Source organism: Pisolithus orientalis (genome assembly GCF_024613125.1).
Source record: "Pisolithus orientalis strain OTSU chromosome Unknown F5J12scaffold_10, whole genome shotgun sequence".
Taxonomy (NCBI): Eukaryota; Fungi; Basidiomycota; class Agaricomycetes; order Boletales; family Pisolithaceae; genus Pisolithus; species Pisolithus orientalis.
In genome coordinates, this window is record NW_026260791.1 from 83,521 (window position 1) to 102,265 (window position 18,745).

The following is an 18,745-nucleotide window of genomic DNA, read 5'->3' on the forward strand; positions in this document are numbered from 1 at the left end:
GACCACATTCAGGCCCGAGGCTGTCGCTGGCTGTCGATATCCCCTAAATTGGTCAACTCGGCCGCTCGCAGAGCATAGACAATTTAGAAGTCTATGACCCAGTTCCCATTCTCGCAGAGCGTGATCAGGGTGTTACTCATCCACCACGCATGAAAGTTGAGGTTGGGACGTCGCAAATACCGATCACTACGTTCGTTTGTTTCTAGTACAGCCCTATCTATCCAAATTAGTCGCAACTGCCTTGTTATTATTATTATTAGCGATGTTACTTACCTTTCGGGGGGCAAACAGGCGGTGGCGTTCCCGGGCAACTACCCTCGTGGCTTTCAGCTAAAGGAGTTTAGGTGGCGGATATCTTGGTCTTGTGTATTAGGAGATAAACCAGCAGGGATTCACCCCGATAAAGATGATATGGACATAACTTGGGGAGTGAACCTCGTGATTGTCGCTCAATTACCACATCCGGCTTCTGTTTTGTCGGTGCAATTTCCGGGGTTAAATTCGTCATGCCGCAAGAGTGGTAGCAACGTATAGGCTTGCTAACGGAACCACAAAGCTCCTGAGCGTGGCATAACTTTTGACGAGGACAGATGACCTGTCAACATCGATAAGCATGTTAAAAGTCTCATAATTACCAATATTGTGACTGTCGAATCAGTACTTGGTTTCTGTGGATAATCTTTGTTTCGGTGCTGTGGTATTCTTGTGAGCAGTGGCGGTGTCGGTGACTGCGGGTGGAGCTTTCGTTGTCATCTTGTTGCGAAAATATTCCAGTGTTCAGGGTTCTTCAATACAACTGTCGTAGTAGTCGCGTAGGGCCTCTACTAACTGCGCATCAGTGCCGAGAGCGTGCGCAATCGCTAGCCTGGTTGAGCTGGTGTTGCTGTAGGCCGACGCTCGACCCACTTGTTGCACGGTGGCGTTCGACGCGAAAATCATATTATTGCCTTCAGCCTGCCCTCTCCCAGTGTCCAAAGCATTCGAGTCGTTACTCGAGACTTCTCCGCCTTAACTCGCCCAGTACGTTCAGGACTACGAGGGTTTGTCACGCAATTGTCGTCTAGTCATCGACCATGAACTGGCTTGCCTCCCTCTTCTCCGGTGGCAACAAGCAATCTTCGAGAAGAGGACAGGCAATGTCCACAACTCAAGAAGCCTTCTCCCTCCCAACGTCTACCCCCCACCTCAACCCTCTTACCGACCCTTACCCTTACAACTCGGACGGTCTTCGCACGGCAAGCCCTCTCAGTCCTTCGTACACTTACCCACCCCAGTCACCCACCGGTTCGTACTCTTATGTGCCGACGTCGTGAGTCTATTCTATTAGCTTTCCTCGTGACCCCCCGTTTATAATGCACCGCGTTCCTTAGTTCCGGTTCACGGTCACGACCAGCTTCCTTACTTCCCCTTCACCACGCACCCTACACGGATGCTCTAACACCTCCCCCTCCCTACCCACCTCTAGGCCATACTTGGAATCGGTTAAAGCTCTGGCTCGCTCGCGAGTACCCAGAGCTAGGTGACACCCTCAACTATGGTATTCTTCCTCAGGATCTGGCACAAATCGAGATGCAATTTGGCTTTGCTCTCCCAGCTCCAGTCCGGGAATCTTACCTAGCCGTTGATGGTCAGGAAGCAGAGTCATCTGCAGGGTGCTCTGACGGTCTTCTACTTTGGGCTGACTCTTTTGCCTCTGGAAGATGTCTTTGAGGAGTGGCGATTCTGGAGAGAAGTGGATGAGGATCCTACAACCGGTGCGAATACCCGTCTTCGTGACCTCATGAAGTCGATACCCGATGGTTGGGTGCGCAAGGAGTACTCTCAAAGGGGCTGGATACCCCTCATTGCCGACAAAGCCGGAAACTACATTGGCGTGGATCTCAACCCTGGCGAAGGTGGAAGTATCGGTCAGGTAATTGTCTTCGGCAGAGATTTCGACACAAAGGTGGTACTTTGGCGCGGTGACGGTCCTGGAGGATGGGCGACATGGTTGGCAAGTTTTATGGACGAGTTGGAGAGCGGTGAAGGTTTCGAACTTGGTCACGGAAATAGCGAGAGCGAGGGAAGTGAAGATGATATCGGCTACGAGAACTACTTTCATGATGGGACCGGGGGAGGTCAGGGTGACAGTGGTGGCGAAGCAGGTGTCGGTGGCTGGCGTTTGACTGGTGAATACAGAGGGTGGAGTCCCATCGAAGCCTGGGCTGATAAAAGCGTCAAGAAGTGGCGAGAGGCAGGACTACTTACCAAGGATCCGTCGTCAACCACCAAGGGCAAGGTAGCCTGACTTTTCCTTGACCTGACTTTTGCCTGACCTATCTATGAACTAGGTGCCCGAAAACCATGGTCTGCGTGTCCTCGACCTTTCTGAGTCATGTGCTGTCGTGCCCATACCAGTCCTGGGAGACAAGTCAGACGAGGAACCTGCCGCCCTCCCCGAAGTAACCAAAGCGGCGGCCAAGCCACCGCTTCCCACCATTTCGATCACGAAACCTCCACCGCCGTTACCCATCAGTGTCCCGACAGTTAGCGATGTCGTTCCATTACCTTCTCCACCAGATTCACAACGCTCTTCTACTGACGATCTAGAGGCTGGACGTGCTCTTGGTTACCGAGAGTCGCTGGATGACAGCGCACATCCTCGACAGATGTTGCATCCTCTAATTACTGAGGTGACCGGGCCTCCAAAAGTGAGATCGACTGCACCCGCTGTTATCGACGACCTTCTTGCAGACTCGACCCCGCTGGAAGCTGTCCCCTCTATAAGTCCGGCGAAGGAGTCCGAAACTGGTCCCCCCGATGTTCCCGATTTAGAGGCAAATTTGCCAACCCAACCAGAAGTCGAGGAACCGGCAGGTGCGACAATCCGGTTGGTTAGCGAAGGACATCTTCCTGCGGTGGACTCCTTTCCCCTTGCTAATGAAGACAAGGAACCTATGGATTCTACAGAATCACAATCACAGCAAAATGTGACTCACAAAAAGAACGGTTCAAGCCCGTCATCGGATCGCAAAAGATTTAGCATTCCAGATCTGCATCACGAGAGGGACTCGTCAGGCACTCATAGCACAAAGAGCGATGACACTCCCAAGCCTTCCGACGGCACATTCACGCTTTAATATTTTTCAACCTCGAACTGACACACACGAGCTTCGTGTTCAGGGCTTTGCACTACTTTCTACTTCATTGTGACACTTGGCCCTGTTAATAGTCTTTCATTGTTTTTCTCATCCGTTACACTGTTTGACTTGGCATTGTCGACATGACCACCTACCGACCATTGCATTTCTCTCTCTCTCCCTTTTCATCGTGGCCCTATACCCACTCGCGTGACTACAGAACAATACGACGTGCTACGCGTTGTTTATAATATATGCATTAGTTCTCCATTGAACGGTTCTTGCACATCAATGTTGCGTTGATTTCAATATTTTCTGAATCCTTAAGCCTTTTTTTATGTAAGAGGGCGAATGGCAAGTTTGTTTTAAAACTAGCCAAGATCCACGCCAACTAAAATGGAGCAGATAATTTCTATACCGTGTAACAACAGACTACGGGCTCACGTGACCTGCACAGTTGCTTTTGTATTTCGCGACGCGGGCGTGTTTCCTGCAAGTTTTCGTAGGTGCAGTCATCGTATTAGAGCAGCAGTGATGCGCTCTTTCATCTACGTGATATTCCATCCCCTACAGACTCTTAATTTATGGCTCGAAAACGACCCCAAAGCCAGCGTATACGAAGTCCTCTATCTTCTCACCGTTTTCTCGGCCTTTGGCATCTGGTTAGTCTTCGACAGGTACCAGAAAGCGCACAACAGTGCCGTGCCATTCAGGCACAATGCGCCCGAGGTAGCTTTGACCAGTCGCTTTTCCTAGTCGTGTTCCTGACACCCCTCCCCAGGCAGCCGACCCGGAATGGGAGTCGCTACGGATTCATAACGCCAATCTCAGGTCACATCTCACCGAACCGGAGTTGTTGCCTCATCACTTCATGGGAGAGAGGGATTATATCACGTGTTACGATCCCGCGAACTCGTTGCACATCAGAACCGTCATCGCAGATACCGACCGCGAAATCCATGCAAAGATCAACAGAGCCCGTGATGCGCAGGTTTCCTGGGCACAAACGACGTTTGCACAGCGACGCCGTGTCATGCGTAGTCTTCTCAAATGGCTTGTTGAAAATCAGGAGGTGTGCGCACGGGTCGCGTGCCGTGATACCGGAAAGACGCGTAAGTAACTTTTAATCGTGTGCTGCAGGATTAATGCGGTCCTCACTGGTCGTTGTCGTATAGTTCTTGATGCCGCCCTTGGAGAGATTCTGACCACTTGTTCAAAACTGGAATGGTTGATCAATCATGGAGAACGTGCTCTACGACCCGAGACGAGATATTCCAACCTGCTTATGAGCTATAAGAAATCCCAAGTCATATATGAGCCCAAGGGCGTAGTCGCTGCTGTTGTATCCTGGAACTATCGTAAGGCACACATCTCTTGCTATGTGATTGACTTCTTCCGACATCTACTCAGCTCTGCATAATGCATGGTCACCGATCCTCGCTGCGATCTTTGCTGGCAACGCAATCGTTCTCAAGTGTTCTGAGCATGTAGTTTGGTCTACTGACTGGTTTGTTGGTGCCATACACAAGGCTCTCGAAGTTTGCGGTCATGACGCAGATATTGTTCAGGTGGGTAATTTCACTTCATTATTACACAACTCTGAGCTCTTTGCCAGACCGTCAGCTGCTGGCCAGATCAAGCAGAAATTCTGACCAGGTCTCCCATGATAAAGCATATAACCTTCATAGGCTCTGAAGAGGTTGGTCGCAAGGTAAGCACGAATTCGGGGAAAAGAACACCTTTTCTTAGATGCTGTAGGTGGCTGTGGCTGCGACGGAACACCTTACTCCTGTCACCCTTGAGTTGGGTGGCAAGGATCCTGCCATTATCCTTCCCGATACCGATCTCCAGAGATGGGCAAGTGTCTGGATGCGTGGAATTTTGTTAGTACTGTTATTACCCGAGACATATCGCTGGTGACTGACGTCTGGTAGCCAAAATGCCGGGCAAAATTGCATAGGTTTCGAGCGTCTGATTATTCATTCCGATCAATATGATGAGCTCTTTGAAATCTTAACCGAGAGGGCTAAGAAAATGCGCCTCGGATCTGTACTGGCTCCTTCGAGGGAAGGTTACATCAACACCGTGGATTGTGGCTGTATGATCACAAATGATCGCTTCGACCTGCTGGAGCAGCTTATTTTCGAGGCCCATGAGGCTGGGGCTCATATGGATGTCGGTGGCAAGCAGTACCAACATCCTTCATCCCATGGCAATACGTATTTCTCTTGTACGGTTCTGGGCGACGTGGATCCCAAATCGCGTATAGCCCAAATGGAATGTGGGTCAGGTTCATTTCCGTTGTGTCTGTGTACTGTAGCTGTGTACAGTGTTCGCGCCCGTTGCCTTGCTCATCCGGTACGACGACATCGAAGAAGCTATCAACATTGCAAACGGAACCCGCTATGGTCTCGGTGCCAGCGTGTTTGGACCTCACCAAGACTTATGCCTGGAAGTTGCACGAGAGTTGGAATGTGGCATGGTCTGTATCAACGATTTTGCGATATTTTATGTGAGTACCGTACATTAGGCTTCCTTGAAAACCCGTCGCTGATAGTGTCGCAGCTCAAGTAAGTTGGGGTGCTGTTCTCTACACCGTCAGCTAAGCTTCTGTTTTATAGCCAAGATCTTCCGTTCGGTGGGACGAAAGCTAGTGGTTATGGTCGGTTCGGTAGGTTTCTCCTCGTATATCGATCTCGCCTCTTATCTCATGCCTACGGTGCAGGTGGACCTGAAGGGCTGCGTTCCCTAACGAATCCAAAAGCCATTGTAAGCGACTGCTGGCCTTCTATAATGCAGACGGCCATTCCGAAGGTCCTTGATTACCCTGTGCGGTCGCTAGTGCGAAGCTGGTAAGGATCGAGTGGTCTCAACATGAGATCGAAACGCTGAACGCTCTTGCAGGGACTTCATCAGCGGCCTTATTATTCTTTTATATGCCGATAGCTATCGCGCCCGATTCAACGGCTTGGTGCAGTTGACGAAGGCACGGAAATGATACCAGACGGACGTTGCTTTCTGGTGGATTGCTGGATTGCTACCGAGATGACGCACTTTTCATTTACTTATCGTATTTTTCGCTATCTTAGCTACGGATGTATTTGTTTCCGTTCCGCCTCTACTACTGCTGTGCGACAAGCGTGTAGGCCGCGTCAATTGTGCACTTGAAGGACTTCCAGTCTCACAGCTTCATCCGACTCAGTTCCCAAGTGTACGTATATTAAGATTATGCTCTGAAGCTTCTTTCTGTCATGGTCGTGAGCCCCTTCTCGCCTGGCGTCGTCGTTCTTCTCCAACGAGCTCGCACACACGCAGACACATTCTTGCGGTCTTTTGGAATGTGCGTCGCCGTGTTCTCGTCTCGATTTCTTCTGATAGAACCGTTCGCGTTGACTGCAGACATTGTGCAACGCACCAGATACGCTTAATTCTCATTTCCGCCGTCGTTATCACGTCCCTGTCCTATCCAGCACTCGCCACTTACTGGTCGGCTCCTTCTTATGCCCGTCTTGTATCAACATCGAACGTGCTCGACTCGTTTCTGGAGGAACATGTGGCCTCCGGTAGTCGTGCACAGCGCGACCTCCAGCACTTCTGGCAGGGCCACCATAACCTCCAACTCCGCGAGGACGCAGTTGCGCGGGCACGCTGCGGGTTCGACCGTACTCTTCGTGTAGAACGAATCCTCGTCCGCAGCAACACAGCTGAAGAGGCCGGCGCACTGACCTCTCAGACGCTATCCTCCACCCTAGAGTTCGAGCGCCGCATATTGGAACGCGTCAATGCTCAAGGAAACCCGTGTCTTAGAGCTAACCCGACAGACTGTTTCGTACTCAGTCCCCTGGCATTCTGGGACCACGACGAAGAACGCCTTCACGCCGACTTTAACATTTCTAACACCCTCAAGCACTACAATGATGTCACGATTGCAGGAATCCCTCTCACACCCGAAATGGTCCTTGCAGGACGCAATTACGATTGGACCGGAAACATCAATGCCGCACTTTTCCTTGTCTTGACATTTGTGTTTCCCGAATCCGACTGCTCAACCAATGCTGGTCACAGCACCTGGCTCCAAATCTTGGCTAACTCTACCCACGAACGCGTAGATGTTTTCGCTGAAGCTGTTGAACCGAGGCTAATAGCTCTCGAGGTGGGTGGCTTTACGTTCAAAAGCGCAGGGTGTGCACTTATGCGTTTGCCAGTATGACCACAGTCTCGCACGGAGCAAGAGTCTTTATTCGATATCCTCATTCCTTTACCTCGCCTATGGAATATTCTTTGTCTACGTCAGCTGGTCAATGAAACGTATGAAAGGCGTGCATACGAGGATCGGGCTAACGTTCACCGCCCTGTTTGAAATTGCTGCCAGTACAATCACGAGTCTCAGTGTATGTGCTCTGATGCGCTTCAAGGTTAATATGGTACCATGGTAAATTTTTCCTTTGCACACTATGTCACCATTTCTCACATTGGGCAGGAGTCTGCTGCCTGTCGTCATTATCTTTGTCGGAGCGGAAAACATGTTTAATCTCGTAAGTCAATGCGGTTCCTCCTTAGTCCTTTTGACAATAGCGCGGGTTCCAGGTGGATGCAGTGACTAAGACTTCTGTAACACTGTCCGTCAAGGAACGAGTCGCAGAGGGATTGAGCCGAGCTGGTACCTCCAACACATTGAAAGTTGTCTCCTACAACGCCGTTCTCGGTGTCATTGCATATTTCTCCGCGGGTGCAATACGCCAATTTTGTACTTTCGCGGTCGTGGTGCTAGTGGCCCATTGGTTTCTTGCACATACCTTCTTCCTGGCAGTCTTATCGATCGATATTCAGAGACTGGAGGCAAGTGATCCTTGCAGCATGCTTTCGGTCTGAACTCAATATTCTCTGTCTAGCTGGATGAACTGCTACGTCAAAACCCCAGCTTGACTCCTGCTGTTGCTAGCTCTCAACGTGATTCTGCCCCTCCAACCTCTACACCATGGTGGCAACGAATCACTTATCTTACGAAAGAGCTCCTCAAGAGTCGTGCTACTAAAAATATTAGCTTATTGCTCGTACGTTGTCATTGTTTTTCAGTTGCTCAGAAAGCAGAAATCTTAGAAGCTTCCAGCTTTTGGCAATAACAGCCACTCTCTATTTCATGACGAGACCAAGTATTCGTGATCAGCCTGACATCGGGATCGTGTTTCCTCCTGCCTTTCCTCGTTTCTCGGTACAGCCCGACCGTCACAAGATCGAGGATCCTGCATGGCAAATATGGAAAGTACTCAATCCAGAAGAAGATCCTCTAGTTCACCTGCGGATAGAAGTTCCTACCATTGTTGCATTCAGGCCCGACGTCGACGTCGGTCAAGTTCCCCGATATCACCTTGGCCCGTCCTCACCGTGGCTGGGCTTCATTGTTTGGCTTTTGAAGATTCTAGTCCTTCCCATGGTGGCCACTCTCATCCCCCTATACGGACTCCTGCTCTACCTACTCAAGGACGCTGAGTTATTGGAAGCTCAGCGCAATCGTGCTGGTGAGGATGCTACGGTAGCTTGCGCCGCAAGCACCTTATTCGATCACGTTTCCTTTTCGACCCTGCCTCGCAGTTTTGCTACCGATATAGAGTTACTGGTGACAAGTGGAAACGGTCGTGTTCACGCTGCTGTTGGCCTGCAGAACGAGCTTAGCATCTGGAGACCCGACGAAAAAGAGCCAATTTGCATCGATACTGATTCCATCCTCATGCGGTTACCTACTACTCCATCGGCTCAACCGTCCATCTCTGCTCTTGCCATAGATGGTGAAGGAGATTTGCTTGCTTTCGGGACGTCGACTGGGGTAATCTATGTGGGCCCCTTCAATGGAACAGAGACGAAGTTCCATCAACCATTGGTTCTAATCGACAATCACTCGGAAGTCATGGAGCTTCATTTCGTCTCCCAGAGTTCAGTGCCCCTGCAAAAATTGACACCAAACTCCCGACCAACTACCCCCGCGTCGTCGGGAGCTCTAATTGCGTTGTATGAGTCAGGGGCCGTTGCATCGTGGAAACTTGATTCTCTTCCTGCTCATTCTTTCGTTAAACCGAAAAATTCTTCAAGTCCCATCATACGAAGCCATTTCCTGCGCATACGTTCGAGCGACCGCTTTTTAACGGCGTTTTCTTTTGAAGACGGATCCCTAGAAGTCATTGAAGTCGGCGTTGTTAAAGAGACGGCGCCTGTTTCTAGTTGTCTGCGTGCTGGGAATCCCTTCGACAGAGTAGTGAAGGTCGACGCTTGCTGTATTCAGAGTAACGACACGGAACACATCATCATGTGCATAGCATCAGAGGCAGGAGTCGTATCTCTGTGGGATGCACATTCTGCCGAATGCCTGCTTATCATGGGCGAACCACGCGGTAATGTTGACAAATTGCGCGTTTCTGCCATCCGTTCGGAGACTTGTCACTTTTGCGGTGAACTTCCTCTCGATAGTTTCCTCGTCGCTCTTTCGGTTGGCCATACCGTCGTCGCTTATAGAGTATACATGACTTCCCAAACGAGGCGTTGTTCATGTCCAAGCAACGTTCCTAGACAGGGGTCCGTTCTGTCCCCAGGAATGGGTCTGCGCTCGCGAAGCAGTAGTATGGTTTCGGTGACCGGGTCTCCCACCTCGGCAAGGAGGCTTTCTACTGTTAGCAATTCCTCAACATCTGATACAAGCTTTCCTGTTTCCGGGCATGGGGTGCTCTCTCGCAGAGCTTCGGAAAAGGAATCCCTCCGCCGTCCTCTCGAAATCTTGTCTTTACCCTCATCCATTGACGAGCAAGATGGGCATCCCCACCCTGTTGGTCCTGCAGATTCGACATTACTTCTCCCTGTCACGCCGTCTCGAGCGACGTTTATCCGAGTTGGAGAAGCATCTTGTGAGCGAGGTGGGTGGGATATCGTCGATGGAAAAGTGGTAGGGATAAGGCGAATATCTCGCCCTCAGGGCAAGTCAACAGTGGGTCTTTCCGGTGGCCCTTCTGCCACTCAATTGTGGGGCTTGACAGAAGGTGTCCTTGACCGGTGGGAGTGTTGGTCGTACGAACCTAGAGGCAGTTCATTGCAGGCATCCATGCTGAGTCGTCTGTGCGGCGGCCCTCGCCATTTTTCCTTGATTGCAAAGCAGTCACACAACACACTGGGAGCCAGGGTTGACTATCCACGGCTACCGTTCACCCGGGTCACGGGGTTCCAGATAGTTGGATCCACTGGAATGGCAGGTTTTGGGAATACGGTCGGGATCTTTCATTTTTCTTAGTTTACATATTTTACGGACTCCTTGTATCTGTTGCTGTCATCGCATTTTTATGTTTTGTATTTTGCGACTAGTCGCGCGTAAAATCTTGATGCAATCGTTATCATAATTCAAAACGCACATATCAACAAAGTCTCTCATCGAACCATTGCTAATATTCTCTGGTAATCATCGCGGACACTTTGGAAAGTTTCCTCGAGTTTCTCTAGCCGTTCTTCCTTCTCCAGTTGCGCCAAAACCTCCTATTCAAATGAAGTGAAGTTAGTGTATGCACGAGAATCTTAGCCGCCACCCACGAAGTTGAACCGGTATAGTCGCTCTTTTACTTGCAGTCGGAATGCCCTCTCTGCCCGCACATCTGCAGAGTCAAGGTGCAGTAGGATTAGCATTTCCACCAGCCTATGGAATTGTCGCTGCCACGATGAGTTAGCACGCAATAGATGGCCTCAGTCAAAGTGTTCCCACACTGGCAATCTTAAGGTCTTTACGCCAATTCTCCGCCCACGCCCTGTCCACGGGTGGACCCATTTTCCCTTTACCCTTGCTTCCAAGTGGGGCAACTTGAGTTCGGGAACGCGATTTTCCTTTGATAACTCGACCGCCACCATGTGAACCGGTCACGGCAGAATCACCAAATCCTTCTCGTATAAACTGTTCATGAGCGAGGAGCATCCGAAGATCATTTCGATCGCGGAGGTCCTCAAAAGCTTCTGCGGGGTCCTCCACCGTGAGCTCAGACACGGCGGGACAAGAAAGAACGTAGTTATATATTGCTGTATATAACTCGGCTACAATCTGGCGTCAGGAGGGCACCGTGGAATTAGGTTGAACACGTACAGCCATGACCTTGTCGTTGGTAAGGAGGAAGGATGACGAATTGGCTGTTCCGGTCGTCAGCTATGGTGGATTATATCATTTCTGCACGCGGGACTTACCTGAGACGCAGCCGAACCCTTTCCGGGAAGCAATAGAAGTTGTAGAGTGACGAATAACCCACAAAATGATAGGTTGGTGTACCATCTGCGCGTTTCCGTTTCTCGTACCTGCAAAACCCTCCTAATCAGCCCTCTGCGGCAAGAACAAGTTTGAGAGAAAACCGACAGTACGACGAACTCCCACCCTTCTTCCTCTTCGTTAATATACGAACCCGCCTCAATATATAACAATATAAAAATCTGCATTCGTCTGTGATACTCCCTGAATCCAGGGTCGTCCAACGTAGCCTGGGATGCACTGTCACGACGCTGCCGTTGCAGAAAGAGATGCAACTGACATGATATACTTCGTACTCTATGGTCTCCTCGCTCGTGCCATCCAGTAGAGCACGAGTTCTCGGGGAGCGCTTGTACGAATGAACGAGCCTTCCTATTGGCTTGAATGAAATCGCATCTTCTTTAACTCGTGAAAGGAACATTGCCTCGTTGGTGTCATACCCTGTGTTAGCCTGAGAGTGGGGAAAACCCGGCTCAGGACACGAGGCGTACCAGGGGGTATAAATTCGCTGAGAATACCTTCTGCGTTGTCCACTGTTGATGACGCATCTAGCTTCTTGGCATAGCTGACAGAGAGGAATTGTGCAAGAGAACCCGAAGCAAAACGCAGCTGAGCGAATACGTTCAGAAACGAGCGTCGACGGTGGATACAGTGCGTGGACTGACGTCAATGACGAGGTCTTCATAGCCGTATATCTTTTCCTCTTCGCCGTATATCTACGAAGATGATACGGAATCCGTTTCTAAGTCTGCCTCACTAACTGCGATGTTCCTCACCGGATACGTGAACGTCGGGTGAAAATGTTCGAATGATTCGTCACTCCGCAAGGCCTTTTTATCTTCCTGAGCCCGAACTATGTGCCACCAGCGAAAACGCGCTCGTCAGTCACCGCATTATCTAGCTTAGCGCCCGGGTACCTACCCAAGGAGAGGGTTAACGCCTCGTTTGAGTCTGTCGTCCAGTCACCACCAGCCATTGATTGAGTATGTTATGTGGTTTTTCAGGTCTGAGGTTTCTGTGCCAGCAGTACTATTTGGTGGACAGGATGGACGCGTCGTGTCTCGGTCGACGCGCCTGTCATTGAAGCCACGATGAATGCACAGGGACCAACTGTTCCACCCGTCTTACTCCCCGAAATTCTCGAGTTTTCTCCCCAATTACTACTCGACGACATTATCAACTTCGCTAATGAAGCTATTACGAATGCCGTAGACGGTCTGGAGGAGTTCCTCTTTCGTTGGGCAGCGGACCGTGAAGCGAGGGTCCGTGACGACTGGGACAGCACTCAGGAAGTGGAACAGGGTCTCGTCGCGTTTCAGACGCTCCTGGAGTACCATACAGACATTGCGTTCGATTTCTTCGAGACGTGGTCTCTCCGCAATATCTTTGCTATCCCAGCAGACCTTCCAATTGTCGTGCCCCACCAAGAAGGGCTGGACTTGGACTACCCCGCTGAGCTAGAGACGGAACTCATGGCAGAAGTACAGAGTTTGCGTAAGAAGATAGATGCTGTGAGTGCAACTTGCAAAGACGATGTCCACCACAGTGTCAATGACACGTCCCACCAGCAACGGCGGCTGAAGCGCCTTCTGACGCGCTCTGCAAGACTATCCGCAGCCAAGGCACGCCAAAGTGAAAAGAAGTTATCAGATCTGTCGTTTCTGCAGGATCCACTACTGCTTGAACTAGGCCAGATTGCCGACCGTTTTGAATCCATGTTCACCGCAGCGTCATCGCTGCCACCTCTCACTCCCGAATCTACGGCGGCACTGACACAACTGCCTCTTCCTGACCCAGGAAAGAGACCTTGGGAATTAAGCAGGGCTGGATACATGGACTGGGCAACAAAACAGCTGTTGGCCAAAGTCAAGCAACGGAGCCCAGACGTAGGAAACTCCGTTACCGGGTCCATAACTGCCCTCATCGATAACATCGGAACGGCCCAACGCCTCGAAGTTATTGCGAAATACGAATCTGTTAGATCGTCTAAGGAAACTCGACAACACCCCGCCCCTCCAAATGACGTTGAGATGAATGATTTGGATTAGTAAGGTTTGCCTAGGGATAAGTCTGTACGAGGTTTCTGATCGTTCGTTAGGGCATTTATGTGTTCTGTATTTTTTGTATAGTTTCAATGATTGGTATTGTCCTGCGTTTGTAGTAAGTGTGGCACTTGTCAAAGAAGACGAAAAACGTTCCTGGATTGGATAGTCAACATCCATAGGATCGAGTCGATCCTCAGGAGGTCGCAAGAGAACCTCTTGACGGCACACTAGGCAGAATCATAACGAGGTGAGATGCATGACTAGGACTCCTGGTTTATCGACAGAAGAATGTTTACCTTGCCAGAAACTGGCTCAGGGAGCCGGCAAACTCCCGAGGATGCTGCCGCGATCAATATCCTGCGAAAACTGGATAACGCCAGTGAACATCGGCGCAGGCTTCGGTGTGGTCGCTCACAAGGTTTAAATCCGCCTGAAATCGATGTATGCTAATCAGGACCAGAAAAATGTTGGATATCTCGATCCTCACTCCCCTTGGCGAGGCTCGACCTGGCAGTCGTGAATTATACATTCAACGTTCGTCCGCACTCCAGCATAGACTCGAAGAGGGGATTATGATTCTGCTCTCAAGCAGCGCGAAGTGACCACATCAAAACTAGCTGTGTTTCACCGTAATCCTTCGGCATGCCTTACATAAATCACCACTTTGTATTGAGAGTTCGACAGCAAGAGACACTCAAAACATGGTGCGCACTGCCTCCACCCGTCTTCATCAGAAGGAATGGTGTTCCACGGCCGTGTTGTGGACACCAAGAGATACTTATCTTCACGTCACTGGCTCACCATCTCAACGTTATCCACCAAAGAAATTGTGGATGCAGCATCCTTGATGTCTCAATTTGATGATTATCGTAATACCTGCTCAGGGAGACCTCGGAATGTATGAAATGGGCTTGGCTGCGGCGATCCGGGACGGCTCTCCCCTAGGGATAATCATTGACAATGAAGGGACAGACCTGGACAGACGCACAGGAGCCTTCCTTTGGCGACTCTCCAGCCGGGGTTGAGAAATGAGGGCATACCCGGAAAGATAAGCGCAAGGGCGACAATGCGCTCGACAGCATTGATGTCTTGGCAGGTCTAACCCGTAAGCCCTTTCTTCTTTTCATACTAATCATCCTGTAGGACTCCTGACACACTTCCGTCACTTGCGAGTGGTATCTTTATAGGTAGGGCCCGATACTGTTCCACCATCATGTTCTAGAAGATCGGTGAACATATAAAATCATATCAGATCAATGTACCTTAACTTCAAATCCGTTGCCGGTCTCCAGGAGGCGAAGAGAGACACTCAAAGCTGGTAAGCCGGCAACTTATTAGTATGAGGGATAGAACTCCCTGACAAGGCCAAAGGGTTCAGTAAGCACAAGGCTTACCCCACATTACTTGCCAAAAAGACTTGCCGTAAGATCTGCTGGACGATTCGTCAGCTAGATAAGACCTGGTTTTGTGTCAAGTCACCGTCGACCGAGGGTTAAGCACTAAGGACTTATCGGGGTTGCGAGGTATGTAGTGCCCCGTCATCTTCTCGCGATGGAGTAGTACCTGTCATCGACAGACTGCATTTTGGAGGGGAGGGGGAAAATGCGGCACAAGAATGTGGTACAATGAACTTGCCAAGTCCCTGTTAAGCGGTTTTGGATTTGGGTAAGTTAGTTTTCAGATCGGCGGCTTTCAAAGGCAGCAGCCGCTAAACCTTTTGTGTCCTGCCAAGGTTATGGTTTTCTAGAGAGAAGACGGAGTGCTGTTTATCATTCAGCGGCAGCCACAAAGCGGATATGCACCTATTAACCCGGTAGCCACAAGTTCATACGTCAATGCTTCCATTACCCCTGAGTTGCATACTGGTTGCTTTCCACTAGAAGATCATTTTAATAGATACTAGGCTGCAGCGACGTCCCACGGCGTGTCCCCCTGGTCAGTTTGACGCGCCAAGCTGGCCTTGTGACGAATTTGTCTTGAAATCTGTCACTTAAGATAGACAACCCAACCAGTATGACCGTCGGTGGCCACATCTTGTGCTTGTCACGCTAAGAGCAGAATGGTGAATTTGCGATAAACATCATAGTGGAAATCGCGCGCCCCACATTTGCGTCACAACAGGCACAGGAAAGCAGACCGCACGGTAGGATATGAACGGGGTTATATCTTGGCGCACCTTCAAGCTTCAAGTGGCTCGAGGGTGTCCACCTCACTGCTATTACCACTCCTTTTCCCCCAATGCCAGCGGTGACCCAAATCGAGGCTTGCAGGGAGTCGATTGACTCTCAGGTACAAGCGATGCACATACTATACCTCCTCAGCCTGGAGGGACGCCTGTATTCGCCGCAGATTCCCCCCAGGAAGATACACTACACTACTCAAACTATGTATTGGAAACCTGCGTAGAATGGTGGAGAGAGCCGGTGTGTGTGGTGAGGCGTAGATGAACGGAATGGTGCCGAAGCGGAGATGTGACGACGGACTGCTGACGGTCATCTACAAATTGGGACGTTGGGAGACATCCATTGGTCATCTATTCAAGCCATATATTGTCAAAAAAGTCTTGTACTGTAGTGTGCAGGATCTTGACATTCTTAGCACGGGGACCTCGTGAACTCGCGGTACCCTTACATCGGTTTTTAGCTGCACTGTAATACGCAACTGTGTTCATTGCAGTGGGCCAGACTATTGAGTGCGATCAGAGCTCCATCATAACCCTCTCCGCAATCCACTCTTGTGCCTTGGAGTCGGAGAGGACAACGGGAACCTTAATCTGGCCAACACCAAACTTCATACTTTCACCTCGCCACCGCCGATAGTCTGCAAAAGTCTCGGGCTTAACAATACGAATCGTGGGCAAACCAAGCTCGCCCCCATCGAATGCGATCTGGTGTTCTTCGCTTGTCGCAGCGAGGGCTGCGAAGGCTTTCTGTCTTGCAAATTTCGCATTGGGACCTATTGGATCACATGAGTTTTGCGAGTCAAACAGTCAACACAATACTGTAGTACCTATGTCTCCTGTGATTCCGATAAAAAATCCCACTGTCTGTGGGAACTTGCGGTCGTCAACGACCGTTGTGAACTCGTGTACCTGCACAGTATCCTCCCCGCTAATCGCATGAATCACGCTGACAAGATCAGCTTCAGTGATCATGGCATGTGGCAGCCGGAGTTCCAGACTCCACGATTGTGCATGAAAGAATCGTAATTAGGAAAGGAAAATAAGTGACCGAAGGAATCTCCCTTACTTCTTCCGCCTGGAGTACCTGAATACCGGCAACCCATTACGCGGGTCGAAGCCGGTGACTTGGATGACGTCGTCTATAAGATATCTCCATAGTCCATCATAGGTCGTTGACACAGGCTGGTAGAACATTCCAGGTTGAAGTTCCCACTAACCGGAATGCATCAGTTGAAGACGAGCATAAAGGCAAGATACACACCGCTTGAAGTATTTTTCTATTTGTCTCTCCTTCTGTCATGTCAAGAAACTCGATAAGGTCATTGGCTGCAATAACGAAAGTCTCTGTATCTTCAAAGTTGAGGGTTCTACCTATGAGACCTTCTGTACATATATACCAAGTGTTGTGGATGATTACATTTGGTCCAAGCACTGACCTCGCCTAACCGAGGTGAGGTACATTGTCCTGTTATGAAAGGGGTATATGCTCACCTGAGGTAATGCCGCAGCGAATGTACCGCTACAGATGCCTTTGAGGAGCTTCAAATTCGGCCAGACACGCTGGGCCCACCCTGAGTAAGAGAGAGGAGGTCCTATGCTCTGAAGTTCATCTGCCCGTTGTGGGTCTGTACGCAAGTGGACCTAATGCCATCAGATTTCGTCACAACACGCGCATCATTTTGATTACTTACCTGCAAATAAGGCCGGACGTGGTCTATCTGATCGAAATCTGGGATGATCCCATTCCGAATACCTGAGACGAGTACGTCCCACTCTTCTTTGATGCGATGCACCATGTCGATGAAATAAGGTAAAAATGTCACAGCAAACCCCTCCAGGGATGTATTCGCCAACGCAAAGAGTGCGTGGATCAGCAGGAAGGACCGATGGTGAATGATAAATCCTGTTGCCCATGGAGCTACGTGGCCGGGGACTGTGCAAGTAACGTCGTGTGTAAATGACCACAATCAATGAAATTTGGATGATCATCCACTTACGTATAGACCCCATGCGAGTATCATCAGTTTCGATGGACCAATTATTCTGTAAGCGCATTACCCCGGACGACTGGTTGCATAGAGGAATCCTCTTCGTGACTTCTCCAGAATCCGTTACTACTTCTACCGGGTCTCTATATGCGAAGGTAAAAAGGAATGCAGTAGTCTTTATACGCAAGGGCGGGGGTCCGTGGGCATAGGGCTGAGAGCGAAAGTACTTCACGAACTGCTTGGACTTCCTGTTCGTTGTGGCACTTGAGAGGGGGATGTAAACTGGAAGACCAGGTGCAAACATGTCCTCAACTTCGGACAACTTGCAAGGGCGGGAATTGAACTTGTCAAAAAACGGGCGGTAAGACTCGTAGTCTGTAAGCGGGACAAGGCGACGGAAGTCAGCAAGAACAGACTCGTCAGTCTGCACGTCTGTATTTTCAATAGCCAGACGGAAGTCCGAGAGGCTGGAGGAGCTACGAGCATAACGGCTCTTGCTGTTCATAGCTATCAAGTCCCTCAAACGACGGTCCGTGTCCTCTTTCAGGACTGCCTCAAGCTCGGGGGTCAAGGTAGTAGTCGGATGCACTGTGTTAGTAGACATCGAGGGTGGGAAATCTGGACTACGTGTGGCTGGTCTGGTGATTTTGAAGAAAAGTTCGATATCAAGGTGAACCTTTTATATAGACATCCCCACAGGACTACGGCTCCCTTGCCGCCTAGCTCCACCTCGTAACCGGTACGACGAAGATGCACTTGGATGATATTGCTCGGCTAAAGTGGGGGAGTGTGAAAGTCATATCCGCCTTCGCTGCGAGGGGTATACATTAGTACCGGGTTGTTGTACAGTCTGTTACCGCCGATTGGCCGATCGGTAGGGCCATACTTCCATTGAGTTGAAATCTCATTCAATTGAATGGAATTCTTCGGGAGTTGTATCAAATGAACTGATTTTTCAGCTAGAGCCCATGCATCATCTTGTGCTGCAGTGACGTCCCACGGCCGATACCAGTCAGTCCCAGGTACCAAGCTCCTGCGGTTGTGTCCAGGGCTTGAAACCCGTCACCCATAAACAGGCCAACTCGTACACCTGGCGGGATCGAATGTCGCAAGCTTGTCATGCAGGTGACGCTATGAAAATAACAGGC

General features: G+C 50.1%; 6 protein-coding genes across 6 annotated transcripts; 4 read left to right on the plus strand and 2 right to left on the minus strand.

The window, feature by feature from the left end:
* Window positions 1–720: 720 nt before the first annotated feature.
* On the plus strand, window positions 721–3,437 carry F5J12DRAFT_823347 (uncharacterized protein). Its single transcript, XM_051745385.1, has 4 exons — window positions 721–1,309; window positions 1,371–1,663; window positions 1,701–2,278; window positions 2,331–3,437. The coding sequence occupies exons 1-4, from the start codon at window positions 1,074–1,076 to the stop codon at window positions 3,117–3,119; spliced, it is 1,896 nt and encodes a 631-aa protein (XP_051600996.1). The 5' UTR covers window positions 721–1,073; the 3' UTR covers window positions 3,120–3,437.
* A 135-nt stretch (window positions 3,438–3,572) lies between these two features.
* Window positions 3,573–6,221, plus strand: F5J12DRAFT_823349 (Aldehyde/histidinol dehydrogenase). Its single transcript, XM_051745386.1, has 12 exons — window positions 3,573–3,848; window positions 3,901–4,231; window positions 4,295–4,477; window positions 4,530–4,687; window positions 4,735–4,830; window positions 4,878–5,002; window positions 5,054–5,400; window positions 5,450–5,631; window positions 5,685–5,689; window positions 5,741–5,790; window positions 5,845–5,971; window positions 6,024–6,221. The coding sequence occupies exons 1-12, from the start codon at window positions 3,654–3,656 to the stop codon at window positions 6,115–6,117; spliced, it is 1,893 nt and encodes a 630-aa protein (XP_051600997.1). The 5' UTR covers window positions 3,573–3,653; the 3' UTR covers window positions 6,118–6,221.
* Window positions 6,207–10,616, plus strand: F5J12DRAFT_37444 (sterol-sensing domain of SREBP cleavage-activation-domain-containing protein). The gene is made up of 7 exons (XM_051739097.1): window positions 6,207–6,459; window positions 6,519–7,272; window positions 7,325–7,551; window positions 7,600–7,654; window positions 7,707–7,958; window positions 8,012–8,173; window positions 8,230–10,616. The coding sequence occupies exons 1-7, from the start codon at window positions 6,371–6,373 to the stop codon at window positions 10,390–10,392; spliced, it is 3,702 nt and encodes a 1,233-aa protein (XP_051600998.1). The 5' UTR covers window positions 6,207–6,370; the 3' UTR covers window positions 10,393–10,616.
* On the minus strand, window positions 10,460–12,358 carry F5J12DRAFT_934636 (acyl-CoA N-acyltransferase; the record flags this gene model as incomplete). Its single annotated transcript, XM_051749594.1, has 11 exons — window positions 10,460–10,631; window positions 10,686–10,802; window positions 10,855–11,177; window positions 11,227–11,270; window positions 11,325–11,432; window positions 11,491–11,612; window positions 11,663–11,823; window positions 11,874–11,991; window positions 12,048–12,098; window positions 12,159–12,235; window positions 12,304–12,358. 11 exons carry the CDS (start codon window positions 12,356–12,358, stop codon window positions 10,527–10,529), a joined length of 1,281 nt encoding a protein of 426 aa, XP_051600999.1. The 3' UTR covers window positions 10,460–10,526.
* Window positions 12,359–12,456: 98 nt separating this feature from the next.
* Window positions 12,457–13,692, plus strand: F5J12DRAFT_823362 (Mis12-domain-containing protein). Its single transcript, XM_051745387.1, has 3 exons — window positions 12,457–12,893; window positions 12,951–13,434; window positions 13,481–13,692. Exons 1-2 carry the CDS (start codon window positions 12,474–12,476, stop codon window positions 13,428–13,430), a joined length of 900 nt encoding a protein of 299 aa, XP_051601000.1. The 5' UTR covers window positions 12,457–12,473; the 3' UTR covers window positions 13,431–13,434; window positions 13,481–13,692.
* Window positions 13,693–16,125: 2,433 nt separating this feature from the next.
* Window positions 16,126–18,201, minus strand: F5J12DRAFT_719266 (GH3 auxin-responsive promoter; the record flags this gene model as incomplete). Its single annotated transcript, XM_051741160.1, has 7 exons — window positions 16,126–16,382; window positions 16,437–16,606; window positions 16,676–16,821; window positions 16,871–17,050; window positions 17,101–17,250; window positions 17,301–17,542; window positions 17,607–18,201. 7 exons carry the CDS (start codon window positions 18,199–18,201, stop codon window positions 16,126–16,128), a joined length of 1,740 nt encoding a protein of 579 aa, XP_051601001.1.
* Between the last annotated feature and the right edge of the window lie 544 nt (window positions 18,202–18,745).